Source organism: Argentina anserina, chromosome 7, assembly GCF_933775445.1.
Source record: "Argentina anserina chromosome 7, drPotAnse1.1, whole genome shotgun sequence".
NCBI lineage: Eukaryota > Viridiplantae > Streptophyta > Magnoliopsida > Rosales > Rosaceae > Argentina > Argentina anserina.
The window spans coordinates 19050028-19076170 of NC_065878.1; the positions used below are offsets into that span (position 1 = coordinate 19050028).

General features: G+C 37.4%; 4 protein-coding genes across 10 annotated transcripts; all 4 read left to right on the plus strand.

Annotated features, from left to right (window-relative positions):
• The first annotated feature begins 526 nt into the window (after positions 1 to 526).
• On the plus strand, positions 527 to 4267 carry LOC126803143 (receptor-like cytoplasmic kinase 176). Its single transcript, XM_050530904.1, has 6 exons — positions 527 to 787; positions 1898 to 2181; positions 2460 to 2595; positions 2721 to 2863; positions 2961 to 3084; positions 3629 to 4267. The coding sequence occupies exons 1-6, from the start codon at positions 736 to 738 to the stop codon at positions 4093 to 4095; spliced, it is 1206 nt and encodes a 401-aa protein (XP_050386861.1). The 5' UTR covers positions 527 to 735; the 3' UTR covers positions 4096 to 4267.
• A 4390-nt stretch (positions 4268 to 8657) lies between these two features.
• LOC126803733 (putative disease resistance protein RGA3) lies at positions 8658 to 8984 on the plus strand. Its single transcript, XM_050531482.1, has one exon. It carries the CDS (start codon positions 8658 to 8660, stop codon positions 8982 to 8984), a length of 327 nt encoding a protein of 108 aa, XP_050387439.1.
• On the plus strand, positions 8961 to 12729 carry LOC126803144 (putative disease resistance RPP13-like protein 1). Its single transcript, XM_050530905.1, has 10 exons — positions 8961 to 9938; positions 10018 to 10099; positions 10194 to 10384; positions 10462 to 10548; positions 11031 to 11333; positions 11440 to 11511; positions 11632 to 11865; positions 11958 to 12047; positions 12174 to 12395; positions 12481 to 12729. The coding sequence occupies exon 1, from the start codon at positions 9007 to 9009 to the stop codon at positions 9928 to 9930; it is 924 nt and encodes a 307-aa protein (XP_050386862.1). The 5' UTR covers positions 8961 to 9006; the 3' UTR covers positions 9931 to 9938; positions 10018 to 10099; positions 10194 to 10384; positions 10462 to 10548; positions 11031 to 11333; positions 11440 to 11511; positions 11632 to 11865; positions 11958 to 12047; positions 12174 to 12395; positions 12481 to 12729.
• A 945-nt stretch (positions 12730 to 13674) lies between these two features.
• LOC126803142 (receptor-like cytoplasmic kinase 176) lies at positions 13675 to 25659 on the plus strand. Of its 7 annotated transcripts, none has more exons than XR_007673063.1 (8): positions 13675 to 13818; positions 14748 to 14966; positions 15092 to 15330; positions 15628 to 15763; positions 15928 to 16070; positions 16164 to 16273; positions 16609 to 16696; positions 24892 to 24987. XR_007673063.1 is itself a non-coding variant. In XM_050530902.1 (8 exons), the coding sequence occupies exons 2-8, from the start codon at positions 14759 to 14761 to the stop codon at positions 25058 to 25060; spliced, it is 1107 nt and encodes a 368-aa protein (XP_050386859.1). In that variant the 5' UTR covers positions 13675 to 13818; positions 14748 to 14758; the 3' UTR covers positions 25061 to 25659. The 7 variants fall into 7 exon arrangements, 6 of the variants coding, with proteins under 6 accessions (XP_050386859.1, XP_050386855.1, XP_050386857.1 ...); XM_050530902.1 differs by having other exon boundaries at positions 16164 to 16287; positions 24892 to 25659; XM_050530898.1 differs by lacking the exon at positions 24892 to 24987 and having other exon boundaries at positions 16164 to 16287; positions 16609 to 17191.
• The last annotated feature ends 484 nt before the right edge of the window (positions 25660 to 26143 follow it).

A 26143-nucleotide genomic window follows, 5' to 3' on the forward strand; every position in this document is an offset into this window, starting at 1 on the left:
CACAAATTAAAATTAATGGTCAATCTGTCGAGGTTGTTGTGCGATAATTTACTGATGTGATCTAGTGATCTATACTCCAAGATTCTATATATCTATTTTTTGACGGGTACTTATTATGCTCGTGTTTGAGTTTTCACACTGCCTTTACTGAACTCCAGGCTGAGAGCCAAGTAGTTAGCTCCCATTGATTTGATACATGAACAAAGTCTACATAGTGTTCACCTTCTCTTTTTTTCTTCTTCTATATTTGGTTCTATACTTGCTCTGTAAAACGAGCTATATATTTAGCAAATTTTCCAAGACAAGGTGTAAGGTTGCAGCCATGCAAGGCTGTCACATGAACTACGAACAACTCCCAACACTTATTACTACAAGTTGCAAATAAATAAACTTCAAATGGGAGGCCAAGTCAACCCTTCTACTCTTACTGTCCATCGCGAAGGCCCCTAGATTTGTAATCACAGAACATAACCTTTCCACACGGCTCCAAAGTTTCAAATCAACTCTTGTGGGATTTTGCTCACTCAATTGCGGGTTACGCATGTTGGTCACCGTTGGGTGGTTGTAGAGACGCCCCTAGCTTTCACACTGGGAAAGGGGAGAGGAGCGAGTTAGGACATCATCTTTGATTCACGGGTTTTGCTTGAACTTGTTTACACTAGTTTGGTTCTCCTCTCTATTTCTTCTCCTTCTTTTTGTTGCGTCTGACAGAAATAGAGCTTGAGGTCTGCTGTCATGGGTTCCTGCCTTAGTTCTAGGATCAAAGCTGACAGCCCGCTTCATAATGGTAAGTGGTTTTTGAATCATGAACTGGTTTCTATTCTACAGTTTTGATTTTTTTTTTCTTGGATTAAGGGTGTTAAAGTTGGTTGCTTTTGATTGATGAAACATGCACCAGAGTGTATATTAGCTCAAGAAACTTCATTTGGCAACTGCGTTTTTGGTTTCAATATCTTCTCTCTAACATTGAAGTTTGAGTTTTTGGTACTATGCTTGCGGGATGTTAAATTTTGTAGACTTGGATTTGACAAATTGGGCACTAGGAACTTCAAACTTCATTTGGCTATTGGGATTTTGGTTTCACTATCTGATTTTGATCATTGAAGTATTGGGATCATAAAGTCATTATCTTTCTGTATAGAGCTTGGGGGTATTACAGTTGTTAGCTTGGTTATGATAAATTGGGCTCTACATCTATGACAGCTATGAATTGGTCTTTTCATGTTTCGGTATCTGCTACGCAACACTATTGTTCTGTTGGGTCCTGCTCCTTTTGTTTATATGATTGTTAATTGTTACTTATCTGGTTACTCAGAAGTTAGAGAGATGAAGAGCGAAAAACTGGAATCTTTAGTTCTAGTTAGTGGTCATAACCAAGTTCAAAGAATGAACTTCTGAGTTCAAAGATTCGATCATTGTTCTGTTCAACTTTTGTCAAAAGGGAGTAGAGTACATCCCGTGTCTTTTGCTTTAAAGAGGAACATCAAGAGAATAAATCTTTATAGCTAAGGCACACTTTTTTTCTTGATTTCTATTCTAAAATATTCAATGAAGCTTGTATTCTTGATCTATTAAATATGAGATTCATAGATTGGGTGGGCAAGCTTTCTAATTGGTATGAACTACTACAATATAATAGATTTCTGATACATATTTTGACTGAACCTCTAATACCATGTTAGGTTTAGATTATCATCATAATACAGAACTAAAGTTCCAAGTTTGAGCCAATGTCGTATTATTATCAAACTAATCACATACTTCCAAAAGTCATGGAATACCTAAATTGAACTCAATATGGACTTATTACTGATTACACAGTGACATTGATGAAATTTGTTTAGAACCCTTACATCTGTCATGTACTCAAAGTTGATCTCTTATATTTCTTGTTTAGGAAACTCTAATAGCAAGGTGTCATCTATCTCGGTACCTTCAACCCCTCGAACAGAGGGTGAGATCTTGATGTCCTCCAACTTGAAGAACTTCTTCTTTAATGAACTGAAAACAGCCACCAGGAACTTTCGTCCTGACAGTATGGTGGGTGAAGGTGGTTTTGGCTGTGTTTTTAAGGGCTGGGTTGATGAGAATGCATTAACAGCTGCCAAGCCTGGTACTGGAATGGTTATTGCTGTGAAGAGGCTGAACCAAGAAGGTCTTCAGGGTCACAAGGAATGGTTGGTGAGTATAACTTTTTCCTTCATTGTGTGCGTTCACTTCCCTGATATCTCTTCTTCATTTTCTTTTCTGGTATCCCCAGAATTAGAGGTTGCTCATACTAATGGAGCATGCCAATAATAAATTTTGAGACTGTTACACATTGGTCAATTGATTATAGTTGAAGGCAAGGTATTATACAATCTTATTATTTATTGCTCCTAAATAGTTGCAACAAGTAGAATATTGCATGTAATATTTTCAGATGATTTGTTAACTTCGTGGTTCTTGTTGGCATACAGACGGAAATCAACTATCTAGGACAGCTTCGACACCCAAATCTTGTGAAGCTGATTGGTTACTGCTTGGAGGACGACCACCGGCTATTGGTGTATGAATTCATGCCTCGTGGAAGCTTGGACAATCATCTATTTAGAAGTGAGTTATGACCTTCCTTCACTTTTTGGACCTTTAATCTTCTATAGGAAACAATACCATCAACATTGGTGATCCAGCCTTTTGGTATGAAATAAAGATTTGGGGCTAACCTGTTGTTGGAACAGGGGCTTCCTACTTTCAACCGCTTTCATGGTCCCTTCGTATGAATATTGCCCTTGGTGCTGCTAAGGGTCTAGGATTTCTTCACAGTGATGAGGCAAAAGTGATCTATCGGGACTTTAAAACTTCTAATATCCTGTTGGATTCAGTAAGTGAAATGTTTAAATTTTGAACTTTATGGCATCTAGAAGACTTCTGATAGACTTGCTCACAATTTTTTTCCTCCTTTCATTGGAAAATAACAGGCCTACAATGCCAAGCTCTCTGATTTTGGCTTAGCCAAGGATGGACCAGCAGGTGATAGAAGCCACGTCTCAACAAGGGTCATGGGAACATATGGTTATGCGGCTCCTGAGTATATGGCTACAGGTACTTTAATTTAACAGAAAGGGGATATTTATGAATGCATCTATTTTGCACATGTCGTAAACTATGTTTGTCATTCTTCCACTTAGTAGTCCAATTTGACCAGTTATATAGTCCAATGTGATCAGTTATGTCATTCATCCATTTCGTAGTAGAATGTGACCAGTTGATATCATGACCAAAGATATAGTGTCCCTACCAAACCAGGCCTATGTCATCTTAAAAGAAGGGCAACTAGTGACATGGGCAGTGAAGTCCTACATCCTTGTGCAGAAAGAGTACGCAGAGGCGGCTGATTTCTCATATTCTTCACTTCTATAGTATTCTGGAAGAAATTGCTTCTCCAATCGCCAATTTTGACCAGCTTCTGGCATTGATTCCTTCTTCATTCTTTTTCAGATTTCTTTAGAATCAATTCTCCATCTTCGCCCTGAACCATTATGTTTCCAATTGTTTTACTCATTCATATAAACTGTTATTATGTTGTTAACAAGAAAGAAAGACATCCATGCTTCTTTCTGATCCTTATTTCGTTCTTTTTGTGAAGGTCATTTAACTGCCAAAAGTGATGTGTATAGTTTTGGAGTTGTAATGCTCGAAATGTTGTCTGGAAGACGAGCTGTTGACAAGAACCGGCCTACTGGGGAACACAGCTTAGTTGAATGGGCCAAGCCTTACCTTGCCAGCAAACGCAGAGTTCTCCAAATTTTTGATGCTCGTATTGACGGCCAGTACCCCGAAGCTTCAGCTCTCAAAGCTGTTAACCTTGCAATTCGATGCTTATCAACAGAACCCAAGTTTAGGCCAGTCATGAGTGAAGTGGTGAAATCATTGGAGCAGCTTCAGGAACCTGAAGACATGGAGGGTCCAGAATCCTCTCAAAATGAACCTCGCCAAAATCTCCATGCCAGTTCAAGTAATGGTCCCCAAAATCGAAGGAGAAGTATGAACAGAACAAGCAATGCAAAAAATGCTTATCTTCAAAGGCCAGCTGCTTCACGCGGAAATACATAAGAGATCCATGCACGGTTTATTATTCGTTTCATTTATTTAAAGCAAAATGGTGTTTCATACCATAGAGCGAGGGGACAGAGAAAGAGGGGGAGGAGAACTAGGAGGGCACATATATATTGGACACTGTAAACTTGTAATGAATATATTCTACGATGATGAACTATTGTAGAGAGCCTTTGTTTTGTGAATATCTTCATCATTATTGTTCTTTAAAGCATGTTATGAGTACGAGTTTCGAGTAACATGATGAGGTTAGCAGCATTGTATAAGGTTAAGTCCTCAGGAATTGTAGGTCCTCGTCACAGTTTGCAAATTTAAGGTTCAGTTTAGCAGCTGTAAGAGGCTTGTTTGGTTTTTCAGGTTCTGTAGTTTCAAGTTATTTGGCTGTTCCATGGATGCTTTCTGTTCCTCTTGTATTACTGTACTTGGCATCATGTCATTTTACAAGCATGGAACTTCCATATTAAGGGTTCTGTCATTTTACTTCCTATATATAGAGATGCTAAAATATATGAATTTCTGTGACTCGTGATTCATAATTGAACTGAATCGGTAACTCATCAACATGTCATCGACGTGTACAAATCAAATTCTTGTGTATCAACTGTGATAATCAATCTATCTTCAAGTACAAACAAATATATGACCCTGCATCGCTGAAATGGAAGCTAGGCGGGCTAGGTGGTCGAGACAAAAAAAGCTAGGCGGGAACCATGATACGAATTAGGCGAATAGCAAGGTGGAAGATCAAATGAAGTTACATGAAAAAAATGAACAAAGAAAGTTTAAACAGAACACGTTTTAAGTACTGGTGTAAGGTATTTATGTTGAGACTGCATTGGCTGCAGCACCAAGTTTCTCAATTGAGGAACTATCCGGAAAATAAAAGGGTTAAATGAGCTAAGCTAAGTGTGTCTTCATCCATTGTCAAACTGCTGGGGTAGATGATAAACTGACTAACTTTTCAGCATCAATTTTATGTTCGTTGTTTCTTTAGTTAAGTGGCTCACTATGAATCAATGTAATATAAGTTGAAATGTATATTGTATATATGCAGTAACTGTGTTATGTAACAATGTTTGTTAGTTAACATAAACGTATTTTGTTATTTTGTGTTATGATTGTTTTCATTTGTAGAATCATTAAGAAATTACATGATGTCACCTTAACACTAGTCGTCCCAGTCATACGTGGTGCCTAACAGTGAATCACAGTGAACGAATTAGTTTACTAATTGAAGATTTTTGTATGACAAATTGGTAGCCTACTGTGTAATTGTTATGCCATATTAAACTATAACCAAATTAAGAGGAATTCTTCTATAAGATCTTGCCATAATTTTCTGTGTCCGCCATAATTTTCCTTCTCTCTCCCACTTAAATTGTGTAAGTGGAACTGGTTGTATGTACATAACATGTCCATGATTGTATTCAAATAACAAGGTGTCATGTCATTTCGCTTAGTGCCTTCATCTCCTCAGAGGTTGAGATCTGGCAGTCCTTGAGAAGCTTCCACTTCCATGACCGAGTTTAAAGCAGCCACCACAAACTACTTTCCTGATAGTATTATGGTTCAATGTGGTCTTGGTTCTTCTATAGGGATGGATTTATGCGCATTTGTTCAGAGCTGCCAAGCCTGGTACCGGCTTAGCCAACAAAAGAACCTGCAGCATCATAATTAAGGACTTCGATTCGGCTGGTGAGAATCTCTTCTATCTTTTATGGTCAAATGTAATTTGTTTGGCATTCCTTTTGCTCAAGTTATTTGACTGTTGACAAGCAAATATATATTTGATCGATTGTTAATTATACACTGTCGACCTTGGAGGCTAATTGAACAAGTTGGCCATGATGTACATGCTATGTTTTTAAAAACCGAGGTCGATCTTCAGGTTGGAAAATTCTATCCTGGTAGGCTTGTTTTAGTCTAATTATTTCGAGTTAATATATATGCCAAGTAGCTGAGCATGATACTCACTTATACAGATCCAAATTACTAAAAAACACAGGTAGACTTTAAAAATTGAGTATATTTCTTATTAAAAATCAAGTAGAGGGATCTGTATATTTAAGTATCAAGAATGAAGATTTAGTTCACATTAGCTAGCCCCAAGGATTTATTTTTTGGCGAAGAGGCCACTTGTATTTGGAGCTCAGACAGAGCTCACCTGTCAGCAGAAAACTATTATTTAGTTTCGATACCATGAGACTTTTGCTATTAACGCTTTGATTTGTTTCTAAAACACAGGTTCGATCTCCGCTGTTAGCAGACTTCGTTGCCTCGCGATATATAAATTCTTATGCGGAAATCCATATCTAATGCAGCTTTTTCATGAAGTTCTAGAACGCACTAAGATGCTTAATGGACCACGGATGACAAAGATATTAGGGAAATGAGTGAATAAAGTTTAAGATTAAATTTAGACATTAATCCTTTGTGAACTAGGCATGGGAGTTTATTAGATAAGCCTCACTCATAAAGCAGTTATGCGACAAACTAGATGTAAATCTTATCATTTATATATTCGTCCAGAATCTATATCCTAATTTTGGCCATTTGCCTTTTGTCCTAATTCTATAAATTGATGCTAAAATGCTGAAAACGACACTGAGATTAAGACCAATTGGAAAACCATAATCACAAAACTCTCACATGGTTTTGTGATGATTTGTTAACTCTTCTAATGTAGTCACATAATTGAGCACATGAATGTGTTTTTGTCGTCAAATCAATCAAACTTTCATTGGCATTATTTTCCCAACTTTTTGAATCTAGGAAATTAATTAAGATGCTTCAACTTGACTATCTTCTCTTTTTTTTTTTCTCGGGAAAAAGTATAAAAAGAGTAGAGACGCCTTAATTTGTTGACATTGAACCAGAAAAGATGTATATAAGATTAAAGGGTTCCAGAAAATGTTGAAAACAAGGATTTGAAAATAGGGGACTTCTACTTATGCCTCACTTTGTTTTTTTATTGATATCATACATCACCAAAATTGTGTTAATCTCACTGCATTGCCAAGAGATGTAACTAACCAGTTTCAAGACCATATAAGTGTATGGTTCATACGTGTATGGTTCATACCAGAGAGAGATTTTTGATAGTGGGAAATAAACAGCTAGGAGTAAGGATTGCCTCTAACAATTGTAGAAATTGATCAACAACCAAGGAAATTCAATAATTATGAATTAGTTCCGTTGTTAAAATGTATTATTTCAGTAATTCCACATGTGCGACTGACGGATTAATTAATTTCGTAATTTAGCATACATGATTTTCTCCTCATCAATAAATCGTATCCTATATCCAAGAGGTTTGATGTAGTGATAATGAAGGCGAATGCTGATGTGATATTCCTGGTAATATGAGGTCACTAGTTCGATCATCCGCATGTGAAAAACACCAATTAATGATGGTTTGTACTGTATCTGCTCTCCAGATCAGAGTAGTAGACCCACCTCTCCACCATTTTCAGTATCAAATTATAAATTGTATCCTCAACTAGGGTTGGATTGGTTGGTATACCAGTCTTAATTTTCTAATACCATATACCAACCAATATATATTTGGTATGAAAAATCCACAATTTATACCAACCAATAACGTTGGTATACCAATTAAGTGATACGGTTGGTACGGTTGGTAATGGACTTGTACCAACATATTTAAGACTCAAAAATTTGAAGGCCTAATCCAAATAAGTAATAACAAATAAGTGAAATAACAATAGAATTCCAAAGTCTTATATAACTTCAACCAAATTATTAAATACAAAGTCATAAATAGAAAGCCAAAATCCAAATAGTCAGATTGTTAAAGTACTTATGAATTATCAAAACAATTGAAAAAAATAAATGATAGGTTTAAATGCGATATATGGTGACATGTTGTAAGCAGTGATGGTGCTACTAATAGGTCTAAGCATTTTGTACTTGAGAATTCGATTGAATCGATTCATTCATAATTAAATAAAGAAATTGAAGATGAGAAAAAAAGTGTACTTGAGAAAGAAACTCATAGAGATTAGATTAAGGTTAGTAGATTTATACGGTTTGGATTTATTTTTCAATAAATATACGGTTAAAATTTAAAAATATATATATATAAATTAAATAATATAATATAATATAAATAGGTAGGTACGATATACCATAATATAAGAAAAATCTATATCACATACCTATCGTATTTTAATATTAGTACGATATATAGTACCATATATAATGTACCGAGTATTTAATATAATAACGTATTTAATACGGTTAATATTTTTATACACCCTTATCCTCAACTATGCATATTGGCAAGGCCAAAATGCCAAAACGCAACTCTCCCAAAGAAAAACACATTCACGTGCTCAGACCCTTTTGAAGAGATCAAGATCGCTAAAGCTATCCTTGAAGGTCTAGGAAAAGATTCTAAGTCAAATGAGCTGGAAACTTTGATGAATAAAATTAATGAATCAATTGTGGGTATGAAGTTCCTCCTTGTTTTAGATGATGTTTGGAGCCCAAAATTGAGCCAATGGGAAGAATTAATCAAACCATTACGCAATGGTGCTATGGGTAGTAGGGTATTGGTGACCACTCGACAGGAGGAGGTTGTTGGTTTGATGAAAGCAACAGCCCAAATGATCCGTATGAAAGAGTTGGATGGATCGTTTTGCCTGTCATTGTTCTACCACAGTGCAGCCATGGACGAGGGTAGTGTGTCTAAAGAATTTTCTAACATTGGGTTAGAGATTGTGAAAAAGTGCAAGGGGTTGCCTCTTGCTGCAAAGTCTTTAGGAAGCCTGATGCAAAATAAGAAAACAGTTCATGAATGGCGAGCTATCTTAGATAGTAAAATATGGGAGTTGAAAGAAATTGATACACTTGAGGTATCTTGACTTATCTGGGCACAGGAGTTTAATGAAATTACCGAGGGCCATGAGTAGGTTATACAACCTGCAAACCTTGAGACTTGTTGGTTGCTTGGGTCTCCAGAAAATAGATGTGACAATGCTCATTAACTTGAGGCATCTTTATGTAGATGATTCCCTGGGTTTAATTAAAGGGATTGGGAATTTAACAGATCTGCAAACGCTTGATGGTTTTTATGTCCCATTTTGGGGTGATGAAGCAAACAAGTTGGAAGATCTGAAAGACTTGAACCAGCTTCGGAGTCTTTCTATTCTGATTTTGGGAAAATCAATCGTGGTAGAGAAGTCTTCAATCATGGTGAACAAGGCGCGCCTCCTACGATTGGAGCTACAGTTCTATTGTCCAGATCGGCCAAGAGAAGTTATGGATGGGTTAGAGCCGCCTCCAGGTTTGGAATCTTTAATCATCAGGTGGTATGGAGGAGGTGCTTTCTCCGATTGGTTGTGGTCTTTACATTGCTTGAGAGTCCTCACCCTTCGATTGTGCCACTGTGGGTTTTTGCCTCCTTTAGGGAAACTGGCGTCCCTTGAATCATTGAATATTGAGTGCCTGAGTAAAGTTGAGAAGGTTGGAGTTGAGTTTTTGGGAATAGAAGAAGCGCAAACCTCCTCCTCGTCTTCCATTTTCACATCATTCCCCAAGCTCAGAGAATTCACTATCTTTAGGATGGAGTCATTGCAAGAGTGGGAAGAGGAGAATTCTGTGAATATCACAATCATGCCATGCCTCTCTCACTTGACAATTACATGGTGCAAGGAGCTGAAAGCACTGCCGGAATTCCTGTGGAAGACACCTCTACAGAAATTGAACATCTGGGGATCTCCATTTCTCCAAGCCCTTTACAAACAAGGAGAAGGTGAGGAGTGGGCCAAGATTTCTCACATCCCTAGCATCCAGATAGAAGAAGACTAATCTTTAAGGTACAATCAATTCAATGTTTAATTACAGGGACATTTAGTTCATTTAATTGCAATTTCTCTATCATTTATCATATTCCAGGCTTCAGATAGCTCTCTAGAAACTAGCACATTTTCAGGAGGAATGAGGCATTTGTCCGATGGTTTATCATATTGTTAATCTGGTGAGCTTAATTTCTGCTGTGATTTTGTATCACATGGGGACTGTTTTATATGAATGATCATATATGGAATGAAATAATTTCGTTTTCCATGCAGCATTGTGTATTGGAGGGCAGAAGGACGAGTACATCAGGCTTAATTTGTATCCCTTCAGAAGGAGGACCGGCATATGAATGATTACTTGCGCATGTTCCGGAAGAGCTATTGCACTAAACCAACCTCGGTCGCTCAAATTTTTACCCATCTGAGCCATCTTATTTCTTCGGCTTGGATTTTTCAAGATACTGGTAATTTCACTGCTCTGATGATTTCTAACCCAAACCTCTGTAACTATTAGCTAGAGAACTAACCTACTGATATACAGCAAGTCAAGATTTAAGGCCAGTCCACTTGTTCTGCTCGAATCAAACCTTGATGCATTCAGAATGGCATCAGACTATATCAGCATTTGGTAAGCTGCATGCATTCCTTATTGTAGATTATATCACAACTTCAATTTAATGGTTTCAAGTTGGATTGGTTACCTATATCAGCAATATCACATTTAGTCAATTTGGTCAATCACATGCTATAAAGAATGGAGCCGAGTCGAGAGCATCTCTTCCAAGTGTCTGGACTTCATTAATAGTTATTGGGAAGGTATGCAATGTTGTACATGTAAGTTGTAACAATCACCTATCATAGGAGAAGTTTAACTCGAGATTTTTCCTTAATTTGGTCTGACAGTCCAACTAGGTCCTGCTAGTGCGTCCTGCAAATTCAACTTCATTGTTTATTTAGTTACAGAAGGCATGCGATAAAACTGAAAACTACTTGTGTATATTTTGTTATTATGGAAAGTGAATTATTATGCGTGGATTACGTCTAGTAATGAAAATGCATGATGCCTCAGGTGGAGTTTCTTGACAGTGGACACATTATTGTGTGATATAGGCAATCAAGACTGTCAGGAGCTTAGGAGGTCACAAAAGGCATCTGTTGGAGACATGATCTTACAGAATTGAAGAAGGCATGATGGTACTAAAGGAGGCGGGATCATAGACCTTGCTCGTTGGTTATGATATACTCTTTCCTCTTATGCTGAAGCATGAGTCCCTACCAGCCACATCCATCCTTGCGTTTGCACTTAAAGGCCATCTAAATTGCACAAGGCAAGCAATTGCTGTAGGGAAAATTTGGAGACTAGGCTTCAAGGCTCTGCTGGCTAGACTCCCCAAGAAAATCAAGATGAACATGGTATTTAAGTTGTTTGCGAATTTGTGGATACATAAATATTATGTTATGTAGAATTGATCGTTTTCTTTTAGTTATTGAATGTTGTCTAACTATGATTCTGTTGCAGAAGAACATAGCACCAACTCTACAACTCACACCAACACTAGGAAGCATTTAAAATGGCATCCGAGATGTAAAGGTGATGTGATTTTACCTTGTGAGCTCTTTATGGCATAACCTGAAGTTCCGGGGTCATATCGAATCAAGGATATTAGCATAGTTTATTTCTCTTAACCGTTTTTTTTTTGGTTGAACCTAGGCTGGACTGTTGGAGCAAAACATTTGAGGCACCCAATTCCACCTACATTGGAACAAGTTGTGGGGTGCCTATGAGAGATCAAAGAATGGTAATTGGATTGTAGAAACAAAGTCTGCTTCATTCACTTTTGTTTCCAGCCACTTGAACACTGGGAGATTTATTCCTTTTTTTTTCAGAGGACGGGGCAAGTATACTCATCATCCAATTCAATATTTAATTTCAACATCAGCCTAGGTCTCAGACTCTCCGTTCCCCACTTCCTTATAGTTAACTTTCTAAGTAGTGTTTATATAGATACTGATGCATGCTGATCTCTATCTGTGCAGAGAGAAAAACCACTGTATCTTCCTTCTGCGGCTAAATGGAACATTCAGAAGCTATAGGACGTAATGAGTTAGTGAAGAACTTTTGACTAGGTAGCTGTCACTTTTTTGTAAATTACTGTTGCATCACATGCTCTCATTTTTTTGGGCTGTCATTCAAATTGAGAAAGAGTTATCGAACTCATCAAGAGAAGCAATTACTGATGAATACCATTATAGACTTATAGTTCACTGAATGATAGTTATACTTCTACAAGGAGAAACCTTAAAACGCCAAGAGGCTCCTCAACAAGATGCATGCACGGTAGCATTTTGCATTCCAGATTTTTTTAACTTTGCTTTGGTGAAACTCTTGATTCTATATCCAAAATCGGTACAAAGAGATAAGACTATAAGAGGAACCTTGGTACAAAAGCTTCAACACAGTTCCATCTGCAAGAGGTATGTGTCTGCTATTGCTTTAGTTGGTCCTTCACTGTTTTTGCTTTTCTTTAGTTCCTCATTATATTTTGGAACCATTATGCAGATGAAATTGTCCAAAGTGATGAGTACACTTCTGGAACACTAAGCATATGTGATGATAGAAGCTAAATCTCCTGAAAAGAAGACCTGCAGGTCCTGCAACAGTGATGAATACTGCATTAGTGCTAATCATATTTTGTGGATTGGGGATTCTTTATTTTTGTTCTACTTCAGTTGGGTTCTGTGGTACTCTTTTTCCCTTCGCCCCGGTATTTTGTCCCACTGGGTTTTAACCGGGAAAGGTTTTGACGAGGCCACTAAGTTGTAATCCTTTCAAATCCTAATGACATCCATTTTGATCAAAGATGAAAGACTAAAGACTATTTCTGTGTCACTGCTGGAATTATTTCTCTTACAAACTTAAATCCAATTATGTATATTGCTTTTGCTGTTCTCCATTTTGATGAACAAGGAAACACAGCAGTTAGAAATGATGCAAAAAGAAACTTCAAAAGCTTTCTGTTCTGTTAAATTTCAGCCTGACAAGAAAGCTTTTGAACTTTTATGATAACAGTTGACAGTTTATGAAGTATAAACTTGGAACCTATGCACTCCTTGACAGTTGACAGTTACAACTTACAAGTATGATAGAAATTGTCATAATAACAAGTCGTATCATATTATCAAGTGCCAAACAAATCCTCTGATTTCTCATCTCCCTTCCTCTGCTTTACTGGTAGAACAATCGAACTTTACAAATCCACAAGCAGGAGAAAAATCCCATAACAGTCGGACATTCTTCTTCTTCATTTCAATAAAGGCCAACTAACAGCGCTTATTCATGGCAGCTAGAATTCCTCTGGCCACCGATTTTAGTCATGTAGATAATCATCTTTAGTTCCTGTGCTTTTGTTTGCTCAAGTGTGAAAGATCATTGTTGAAAAAATATACCAGTAGGTATCAGTTGCTGTCTTATGGGTCCATGGGGGAACTCGTGTCTCTTCATCTTCTACTCTCTCAATTTTTTACTACAGAATTGTTGTTATCATCAATTGTCACTTATTCTGGAGAACTTTTCAACAAACACAGTCAAAATAGTTTTTTAGTCAAATTCTCTTTACTCTTTTATCATCTCGTTTCCGGACTATCTCTTCCGATCTCCCTCCAAATTATTGGTAAACACTATGATCATCTATATTAATTGAAGTTACCTGGCTTTTCAATATGTTTTAATAGGAGAACTGGGATTTGTTAAATACATTCCAAGTTTCTTTCGTATCGTTATAACATCTCAGATTGGATGAAAAGTTCCATGATTGAAGAATTTGCTGTGTTTTCTTCAATTCCAGCTTGATTAATTGAAGAACAAAATCAGCCCTCTTGATCAAAAGCAGTAACCTTGGTAATTTTCTTTTCCTGTTTTGAACAACTTAACCGGTTAGTATAGATGGAAAGAATGGTCATGAATCTCATGATGTAATGGATTCGTATGTAGTTGCGTGATTCAATTGAGTCCATAGATGAGTCTTGAGTTTCAAACTTGTAGAATTCTTTTTTTTTTTTCATTTAAATTGAGTTTGAATTGTGCTACAAGAATACAACCTCATTGAGTTTAAATTGTTCACCATATAATTTCCTTGATCTAATCACCAACCCTTTTCTTTTCTTTCTAAACGTTTGTTCTTCATAGACATAAGAAAGAAGTATTGTATGCATGCTTGCCTCCTACTATTTCTTACAAGCAAGACGAACATATTCTCTTCAGATTTTAAACTAAACCTGGATTTTATATATAAAATGGATACTGTTGAAATCAACATACATTGAAATATATACTCAAGTCAATAATTATCTGAATTTAATGGTGTAATCTATTATGATAAAATCAAAACAAATCAATATTTTAGCATCATGTTTTAAATTCAAATGGATGATAACAAGGAAATAGTGAATTTCAATTATAGTCAACAACTATATTCATGGAAGATTTTTGTCTAATGTTAGAAGGGCAATATAGTCAATCAAAAGTACATATTGGGTGTAGATTAAATAAAATTAGAGGTATGAGTTTAGTTTAAAAAAGGTGCTCCATTATTAGGCTTATCTCTAATTTTCTCAACAACTTAACCGGTTAGTATAGATGGAAAGAATGGTCATGAATCTCATGATGTAATGGATTCGTACGTAGTTGCGTGATTCAATTGAGTCTATAGATGAGTCTTGAGTTTCAAACTTGTAGAATTTTTTTTTCTTTCATTTAAATTGAGTTTGAATTGTTCTACAAGAATACAACCTCATTGAGTTTAAATTGTTCACCATATAATTTCTCAGGGACATGTACTATGAGTGGTGGGATTCGTACAAGCGTGAAGGGGTTCCTTAATGCAAAACGCCTGGCTTTGTCTGAGGAAATAGATACAGTGAATGAGATTGATGAGAAAATCACTCACAATTTCACTGTACTCCAAGCTGTTGCTAATTCTCTAAATAAGAGGAAAGCACAAGAGAACAGCTTTGGTTCACCTTCATATGGGCTCAGTATCTGTGATGGTATGTTCAGCTCTGTTCCAAATCTTTTCACTTGTTTTTGTTCGTTTGACTCCTTTTGCTCTTACAGTATAATTCGTGTCATGTCTAGGTTTAAGTTCTAACAGCAAAGTTGTCATCTGTCACAGTGCCTTCAACTCCTGGGGCACATAATGATATGTTCCCAAGAAGATTCTTCTATAGTGAACTGAAAACAGCGACCTGGAACTTTCATCCTGAAAATAAGATCGGTGAAGGTAGTTTTGGTCAGGTTTTCAAAGGGTGGGTGGATGACAATACATCAACATCTGCCAATCCCGGAAATGGCATGTTAGTTGCTGTGAAGACCATTAACCGAGAAGGTTTACAAGGTCACCAAGAATGGTTGGTGAGTTTAATTAACTTGTACTTTGTCTGCTTACATGCACTTTCAAAGTTTCAATCCGTCCTGCTAATTCATTTTTGGTATAACAACTATAAATGACTGCGGCACGCATTTGAGAATCTAATACACATACATGTCCAATTTCCGAAAGAGGATTAAAATGGTTAATTACCAGTTGTCCAAGAAGACATTTTTGGTTTCATGAAAGAATCTGTAGTGTTATAGATGAGAAATTTATATCATTATATCATTTATATGTAATGTCTTCACAGAAATTTAATAGTTCCCATTGAACTTTAGTCAGAAATTTACTACCTAGGAAGGCTGCATCATCCAAATGTTGTGAAGTTGTTGGGATATTGCTTCGAGGATGACCACCGGCTTCTGGTTTATGAATTTATGGCTTATGGAAGCTTGGAGGTTCATCTATTTGGATGTAAGTTGCGAACTTTATCTAGTGATGAACGATACCTTGTTTATGACCTTTTAAACAGATGGGTGATCTGTACAGATCGATGCTATATTCATCAGTACAAAAGGTGATCAAATATTTCTTTTTGTAACATAGTTTCGGTACTTAAATTAATGTTCTTGCAACAGGGGCTTCTAACCTTCAACCACTTTCGTGGATCCTGCGTATGAAGATTGCTCTTGATGCTGCTAAGTCTCTTGCATTTATTCATAATAGTGAGAGAAAAGTGATCCATCGGGACTTCAAGAGCTCTAATATCCTACTGGATTCAGTAAGTGAAACATTTGCTAGCTAGTGAATCTCATGGCTTATAGAAGAATGCAGGTAAACTTGCTCACACTTTCATGTTCTACATTATTAACAGAACTACAATGCCAAACTCTCTGATTTTGGTTTTGCCAAGGATGGACCAGCAGGTGATGGTAGCCATGTCTCCACAAGGGTGATGGGGACTTATGGATATGCAGCTCCAGAGTATGTTGCTACAGGTGTATTAATTTTACAGGATTTTTCACTCCATTTTGTCCATGAAAATTATTGAATGCCACTTTTTATCTGTTTATAGCAGAAGAACGTGTATCATAAACTTCGTTCGATCAGTTTACTCCACTTTGAACACTTAATACAATATGCTAAATTCTCTAGACCCTCAAACCATTTGGATACTTGAGCCCCCTTTCAATATATTGAACCAAGAACATATAAACTTTTTAGTTATGCTAAAGTGCTATTTGCTTGTTTTATCAGAAAGTAATAAATTACTATGCCCCCTTCTGATATACTTTCATTTTCATTATTGTATACTGAAGGTCATTTAACCGGAAAAAATGATGTGTATGGTTTTGGAGTAGTTATGCTCGAGTTGTTGTCTGGAAGACAAGTTCTTGACAGTAGCCGGCCAACCAGGGAACAGTATCTAGTTGAATGGGCCAAACCATACCTTGCCAGCAAACGCAGAGTTCTCAAAATCTTTGATGCTCGTATTAAAGGCCAGTATTTCCCGGCAGCAGCTCGTAAAGCGGCTACCCTTGCGAATCAATGCTTATCAGCAGAACCTAAGATGAGGCCAGACATGAATGAGGTGGTGAAAGAATTGGAGCAGCTTCGTGAATTCAATGTTACTGCGGGTTCAGGATCCTCCCATAATGAGCCTTGCCAATCTCATCATTCCAATTCAAGTAGTGCCAAATCAAGCTGGAGGAGTTGGATCAGCTTCAAGTCATCTGCTTCTTGCAGCTACATAAGATAGTCATGGATACTTGCAACATTATATTCTTTGATTCAAAGGAAAATGGGTGGGGGGAGACCAGACGGTTCCCTTCAAGATATTGTACCAGTATATGTTGGAAACAATTTGCAAAAATGTTATATTCACATAGTACACACACTTAAAAAATATCCTGAGAAGTTGAATCGGAAGATCACATCGACATTTCACTTACTTGAATCTCCTGCCTGCTTAAATATGCTGCATATCGTCTTAATCCCTTCATAGGCATTGTAATAACCCGAATTTTTAGAAACTAAATGTCGAGTATTTTCAAAGTGTTAAACTTGTGAAATTAATTCAAGACGAAAATTAGAGGTTTGCGACATTTCGAAACGAAAACGGAAACGTTCTCGGATCGTTTAATTAGAAAACGTAACGTTACCGCAACGTATAGATCGACTTTTATTTCGTCGCTCGGTTGCGAAAACTTCCTTCACGAAAGTCGTAGAGCTCATCGATATTAGTCGATTCTCTGGTGAATTGTTTGTGAGTAATTCTTAATCCAAAGTGGTGTTCTGTGGTGGTGGTGAACTCAATGAGTTAAGATTTCTTTATCGTGTTGCCGATACAAATATGGTACTTGAGTGGGTATCATGCACGACAACTTTTTATGGTTATAATAAGATGATCATGAAAGGGGATTATTTTGTTGATTGGAAGGAATGGTAGGTTCGTTATTCTAACGATGATTGTGGTGAAGTCATGAAGGTATTCTCGTGATAAAGCACGTTTATTTGAAAACCACTATGTGTGATGTAAGTAGTAGGCATGTGTTAATCATTGATTTGACTCATGTTAGATGTTGGGTTCCGCTATCGATGGTTGGGTTCCATTACAAGCATGCTCACTTGGGTGGCTTACATGTGGCTATTAATGTTAGAACATGTGACAGATTGTCTGTTTGGAAGAAGTTTGAGGTATGTGGTGTTTGAAAACTCTAATGGTCCGAGAGACTTGGAAATGTTGGTTTCTAAGACTTGAAAGCGACACAGTGTAAAGAGAGATTATATAGTGTCGATGTGGTAGACCACTCAACTTCGAAATCTCATTCTTAATAGCGTAGTGAGATCTGTCAGAGAAGAGAAGTCACCTGTAAGATTCGTTGAACAAGTTGGTGACATTCAAGACGACGATGTCTAGCATGTCTCCTAATGCCCTACCGTGCAATATGTACATTTGAACTTATCCTGCCCTTAAGAGAAGACTATTAGATGGCGCCGTGTGACCATCTAGTTGAAGGGCGCACCTATAGTGGGGTGGTGAGAGTGGACAAGAAGAAAAGTTGACATCGAGGGTACGTTGGACTCTGCGGGAGCAAGGTCATCTAGCAGGTTCAGGTACATATGGTATGCTATGTGCCGCCTACGCTAAGGTTGTACATATGCACTCAATGTGTGTTATATAAGTAAATGCAATTATGACCTATTGGAATTTGGTTGAATAGTGAAGTTCGTTCTAAATTCGCCTTATACCTTAAAGGTCTTGTATTGCAGAACATCTTGTTTTTGCATTTGATTAGGGATGTTCGAGTCGTGGTTTTTCCTGGATGGGTGTTATCATGCTCATTGTTAGAATTCTTTGCAGACACAATGAAGTTATATAACACCATAATAGAAGAAAAGTGAGCGGTGATCGCCTCGTGGAGACATCATAGAGAGGAAAATTATTGGGGAAGGAATTGTGGAGTCACCATGTTGAGGGCTGGGTACCTTTAGGTGTTGTTGAGTATGGTGTATGAATTTCGGGACGAAATTCCTTTAAGGGGGGTAAAATGTAATAACCCGAATTTTTAGAAACTAAATGTCGAGTATTTTCAAAGTGTTAAACTTGTGAAATTAATTCAAGACGACAATTGGAGGTTTGCGACATTTTGAAACGAAAACGGAAACGTTCTCAGATCGTTTAATTAGAAAACGTAACGTTACCGCAACGTATAGATCGACTTTTATTCCGTCGCTCGGTTGTGAAAACTTCCTTCACGAAAGTCGTAGAGCTCATCGATACGAGTTCGTGGACACGTCACCCGTTCGAATTGGACGTCGGACGCGAAAGTTATTAACATCGGAAGTTTGTTTCCGATTTTGGAAATAGTATAAAAGGAAGGAGATGAGATTAAAAATCAGAAAATCAACTCGGGTACTGTTCACCCGACCCAAAAACCTTCTCCGGCCGATTTCTCCACCATCCGACGTTGCCTCGTGTCGTGCCACCTATCAAACTAACAGGCTCGACTATCTCCATCTTTTGGGCTACACCTTGCACTCCCGCGACAACCACACACGGTGTAGCAACCGCCGGAAGTTACTACTGTGTCGGCGCCGCCTCCTCCGGCCACCATAGCTCGAGATTCTTGGGGGGTTTTGCTTGTCTCAGTCCCAGTAACATTCCTACAAAAAGAATCGAGCCAAATCGAAGTGTAAGTACCTGAATCAAAATTTCAATTTCTAGGGTTTGTGAATAAGGCCGAATTTATGTTCTTCGTTGTTTGGACTGTTTAGGCTCGGATTTAGATGTCAACTAGAAAGTTGTTGGAAATGTTGTTTAGGTTGTGGTGGTGAAATTTGGTGATGATTAGTGGCGGTCGGTGAACAGTAACGCCGCATAAATAGTAACTGTGAATAGTGTTCTGTAACAGTAACTGTGAATAGTGAACTATAACAGTAAATGTGAACAGTGCCATGGTAAAACAGTAACTGTGAACAGTGTTTTGGCAAAACTGTAAACTGTGAACAGTGGTTTAGTAAAAACAGTGATTAGTAAACATGAATAATGTTTTATGAACAACATTTAGTTGTGCTGAACTCGTCACCTGATATTTTAAGTATCATTTTCTAAACATTTATCGTGCTATTAGGTGATTGAGGAAACGAGTGAGGAAATTACTTTCAGGGTCGTGGAAGTTGCACGCAGGAAAGAAGGTGAGTAAAATCTCACATATTTACGAATCTACCCTTGCAGAGATTCAAGATTTTACAAGAGTTTTTAATATTGAATTACGACATGTATACGACATAGTGGATTACATATATATTATATAAATGGTAATAAGTACATATATATATATATATATAGTTTGCTATATTATATACTATTATAAATTCATTGGAATTGGTCATTTCGATGACGAGAATTACATATTGAGCATGTGATTTAATTTGTACAATATGAGGTGTGATTATTGTACGTGGTTTTAACATGATGTTTGTTAAAACGTTTTGTCTTCGGACGAGTTTTGTTTTCGAATGAGTTTTATCTTCGGACGAGTTTTGTCTTCGGACGAGTTTTTGTCTTCGGACGTGTTTATGAAATATGACATGTATATGATATAATGGATTATATATATATTGTATAAATGGTAAATATGTATATATATATATATATATAGTTTGCTATATAATATATTGTTATGATTTTATCGTGATTATGTCATTTTGATGACGAGATTTATATATCGAGCATGTGATTTTGATTTGTACAATATGATGTGAGATTATTGTACGTGATTTTAACATGGAGATTGTTAAAATGTTGATTTGTCTTTGGACTTGATTTTTGGTACAATATGATGTGAGATTATTGTACGTGATTTTAACATTGAGATTGTTAAAATGTTGATTTGTCTTCGGACTTGATTTGGTACAATATGATGTGAGATTATTGTACGTGTTTGGCAAGTCGGAACCTAGCCTTTGGTCGGGCGAAAGTTACGATACAGTTAGAGCTCTAGTCTGTCTGCCAGAGTCCTGCATGTGAGGTAACGGGTGGTTATCTGCTCATGAGTACTCATATTTTTGGATATTGAGTAGCGGGTGGTTGCCCAATATCGGCGGTGTATTACGAGAGGGGTAACAGATGTGTACCAGCGTTCTTGGTACCCGTATTATAAATGCATTTGGGTAACCAGAAGGGTTACTTAATTTCTCATGAGCGTTTCATTTAATATTTCTTTGGAACAACCAGATGGGCCGTCCATTCACTCATGAGTGCATTTATATTTGTTTGATTTCTGGATTTTCGAATATATTGTTATGCGAGTTATATTTTCATTTTACTCATACGAGCTGTAAATGTAATGACCCAAAAATTTCGAGCTTAAAAACTCAAAATTTCAAAGTCGTTAAACACCAAACAATCTCAACGAATCGAAATCATTTAAAATGCCACAGCGGATCATCTCTGAGTTCAAAATACAACTCAGTTAAATCAATTATTACAACCCAAATTATAATTCAATATTATAACAAATGGAATTGCGTAATCCTCACAACAAACTCATAAGATAGTCACACAAAATCTTCACACCAGCTGGAGATAAATAACTTCAAGTCCACTGATCGGTACGTCAATTCCCACTAATCCACACCTGCGGAGTTATCCACTACACCATCGAATTGGTGCACCGGGATTGTAAACACAAACCCGGTAAGCTTTACAGCTCGTATGAGTAAAATGAAAATATAACTCGCATAGTAATATATATACGAAAATCCACAAATCAAACAAATATAAATGCACTCATGAGTCAATGGACGACCAATCTGGTTGTCCCAAAGAAATATGAAAATAAGCGCTCATGAGAAATTAAGTAACCATTCTGATTACCCAAATGCATTTATAATACGGGTACCAAGAACGCTGGTACACATCTGTTACCCCTCTCGTAATACACCGCCGATATTGGGCAACCACCCGCTACCCAATATCCAAAAATATGAGTACTCATGAGCAGATAACCACCCGTTACCTCACATGCAGGACTCTGGCAGACAGACTAGAGCTCTAACTGTATCGTAACTTTCGCCCGGCCAAAGACTATGTTCCGACTTGCCAAACACGTACAATAATCTCACATCATATTGTACCAAATCAAGTCCGAAGACAAATCAACATTTTAACAATCTCAATGTTAAAATCACGTACAATAATCTCACATCATATTGTACCAAAAATCAAGTCCGAAGACAAATCAACATTTTAACAATATGCATGTTAAAATCACGTACAATAATCTCATATCATATTGTACAAATCAAAATCACATGCTCGATATTTAAATCTCGTCATCAAAATGACATAATCACGATAAAATCATAACAGTATATTATATAGCAACTATATATATATATATGTACATATTTACCATTTATACAATATATATATAATCCATTATATCATATACATGTCATATTTCATAAACACGTCCGAAGACAAAAACTCGTCCGAAGACAAAACTCATTTGAAAACAAAACTCGTCCGAAGACAAAACGTTTTAACAAACACCATGTTAAAACCACGTACAATAATCACACCTCATATTGTACAAATTAAATCTCATGCTAAATATTTAATTCTCGTCATCGAAATAACCAATTCCAATGAATTTATAACAGTATATAATATAGCAAACTATATATATATATATATATACTTATTACCATTTATACAATATATATGTAATCCACTATATCGTATACATGTCGTAATTCAATATTGAAAACTCTTGTAAAATCTTGAATATCCGCAAAGGTAGATTCGTAAATATGTAAGATTTTACTCACATTCTTTCATGCGTGCAACTTCCACGACCCTAAAAGTAATTTCCTCACTCGTTTCGTCAGTCACCTAATAGCACAATAAATTCTTAGAAAATGATACTTAAAATATTAGGTGGCGAGTTCAGCACAGCTAAATGTTGTTCATAAAACATTGTTCACGGAACACTGTTCATGTTTACTAATCACTGTTTGTTTACTAAATCACTGTTCACAGTTACTGTGTCTGCCAAAACACTGTTTACATTTGACTGTTTTTACCGTGCATTGTTTACATTTACTGTTACATATCACTATTCACAGTACTATTCATGCGGTGTTACTATTCACGGTTAGTATTTATGCGTCGTTACTGTTCACCGACCACCACCAATCTTCACCAAATTTCACCACCACAACCTAAACAACATTTCTAACAACTTCCTAGTTGACACCAAGGTCTAAATCCGAGCCTAAACAGTTCAAACAATGAAGAACATAAATTCGGCACTATTCACAAACCCTAGAAAATTGAAATTTTGATTCGGGTACTTACACTTCGATTTGGCTCGATTCCTTTTGTGGGAATGTTGCTGGGACTGAGACAAGCAAAACCCGCCAAGAATCTCGAGCCATGGTGGCCGGAGGAGGCGGCGCCGCCACAGCAGTAACTTCCGGCGGTTGCTACACCGTGTGTGGTTGTCGCCGGAGTGCAAGGCGTAGCCTAAAAGATGGAGCTCGTCGAGCCCGTCAGTTTGATAGGTGGCACGACACGAGGCAACGTCGGATGGTGGAGAAATCGGCCGGAGAAGGTTTTTGGGTCGGGTGAACAGTACCGAGCTCGGGTGAACAGTACCCGAGCGGATTTTTGGAAAAAAACTGATTTTCTGATTTTTAATCTCCTCTCCTTCTTTTTATAGTATTTCCAAAATCGGAAACGTACTTTCGACGTTAATAACTTTTGCGTCCGACGTCTGATTCGAACGCGTGACGTGTCCACGAACTCGTATCGATGAGCTCTACGACTTTCGTGAAGGAAGTTTTCGCAACCAAGCGACGGAATAAAAGTCGATCTATACGTTGCGGTAACGTTACGTTTTCTAATTAAACTATCCGAGAACGTTTCCGTTTTCGTTTCGAAATGTCGCAAACCTCCAATTGTCGTCTTGAATTAATTTCACAAGTTTAACACTTTGAAAATACTCGACATTTAGTTTCTAAAAATTAGGGTTATTACAGTAAAGCTTACCGGGTTTGTGTTTACAATCCCGGTGCACCAATTCGATGGTGTAGTGGATAACTTAGCAGGTGTGGATTAGTGGGAATTGACGTACCGCTCAGTGGACTTGAAGTTATTTATCTCCAGCTAGTGTGAGGATTTTGTGTAACTATCTTGTGAGTTTGTTGTGAGGATTACGCAATTCCATTTGTTATAATATTGAATTATAATTTGGGTTGTAATAATCGGTTTGACTGAGTTGTATTTTGAACTCAGAGATGATCCGTTGTGGCATTTTAAATTATTTCGATTTCATTAAAATTGTTTAGTGTTTAACGACTTTGAAATTTTGAGTTTTTTAGCTCAAAATTTTAGGGTCGTTATAGGCATGTTGATAGTACCTAAGACACAAGCCAATCCAGACCTTGGCTCAAGCAAAGGTGTGTTGTATATTCATCATGAGAATTTATCCGTCATTTAATCCCCTGCACGCCTCTTTTCCAATGGGATCAAGGAGTTGGATTTAACGCATTGATTACATGTATTAGGAAGGTGAAACTCCAAAAAGATACAAACCAAGATCTAAAAGTAAATGAACAAAGTCAAAATGAATGTGATACAGTAGAACCTGAAATCATACGTATAGTGCCTGGGAACAGTACACTTCCTAATTGGCATCTGATCACCGTTAGACAATTATATATGTTCCAATAACATACACCATATTCCATAAAATAATCACTCGTACAGTACCAGATCGGAGTGCAATGTTCCAACAGCAGTCACCCTATTCCATAAGAGATGCCTGAAGCAATTTCTCGTACCGTGCAGAGTTAAACGGACTAGTTCATAAGAGATACCCTATTCCAGAGAGTAGCAGGTCAGATTACCAGAAACATACTTAATTACTTAAATGGACTCCCATTAACACTATATGTGACTACTACCATAATTAACAAGCATTTTACTTTAATACTTGAACAAAAAGCGCTGATTAAACTGGGACCAAGGTTTGCCTTAGTATTTGGGTCATCAGCGAGGCTGCTTTTCTTGAAAGTCCTCCTAGTGCAGAGTCAACCTCAGACTGCCAGCTGTACTGCAAACCAACAATGTCTTCTGTTGATTTGCGAAGTATAGAGTTTGTACCAGAAGCAAGTGGCTCCGGCTCCTGGAAACACATGCCTTATGTTGATGGTGCCTCTTCGAATGCATTTTCTTTGTATTATGAGCAAGTGTGCTAACCATTCTAAAATTTTACCCGCTGCCACCTTCTGCTTTGCTGCAACATCTTGAAGTACTGATGAGGTCATGCTCTTGATGGAGGGCAGCCTTTCACTTAGCTCAGCTCTCACATTTTCTGGCAACATACTATACAGGGGTTTTCTGGATTCTGAATAAGTGGTTAGACACGGAAGTCTTGATAAACGTTCAATTTCGATGACAATATTTGCATAGTGCAGTTCTGAGGCAGAAGCACCGAGTGTGCAGGGTGGAGCATCCAACAGCTTGTACTTGCTGAGATTTGATGGACTAGGACTTGTGTGATAATAATCTTTTGCTTCTGCATCTACCATCAGTTGAGGAGGTCCAAAAACAGACTTGAAAAGACTGAAAATTGTGAAGAAAGCAGATCTTGCCAAAAGGATACCTACATAATCGAAAGTCACGTTCCACAAGGACCCCTCTTTCAAATTCTCGACCTCCAGCCTCTTTAGCTCTACCTTGTTCTGAAACTCGAGCAAACTTGGACCATCCAAGGTGGCAGCGGTTTCTTTTAAAGTATGTTCGAGATCCGTAAGAACTTTCATCTTGTCATGCAAACTTTCATTTATTGAAATGAATTTTTTCATCACCTTGGCCTCCCTTTCCATATCCTCGGATGGAAGTTGCCATCCAAAATGGCAAAATGGTCAGCACCATTGGTGATCCAATCATTAAGAGCATGCTCAAAATCCTTTAACCTAGGATCAGAACATGTGATTGTTCCCAAGTCTGGCCACGTATTTTGTTAAAGAAATCATATCCTCAAACAATTATCCGCCTATTAAACCTCGAATGAAATCATCATCCTGTGACACAAGGCGAACCTGAGATATATTTCATGAGCCTATCAACTCGTTTAGGACTGGGGGATTCCCACAGACGGACCAGCTTAAGACATCACCCTTACAACTTCAAAGGCAAAAATTCCAACCACTGCATCCTGCTTACTCGTTTTAGTCCTGAACACTTCCACCATCTCTGACACACCCACCCAGAAAGTAACATTAAATTCTCCCTAAAAATCAAAGCAGTGAATCACCCGAAGAAAATATCCCTCATTA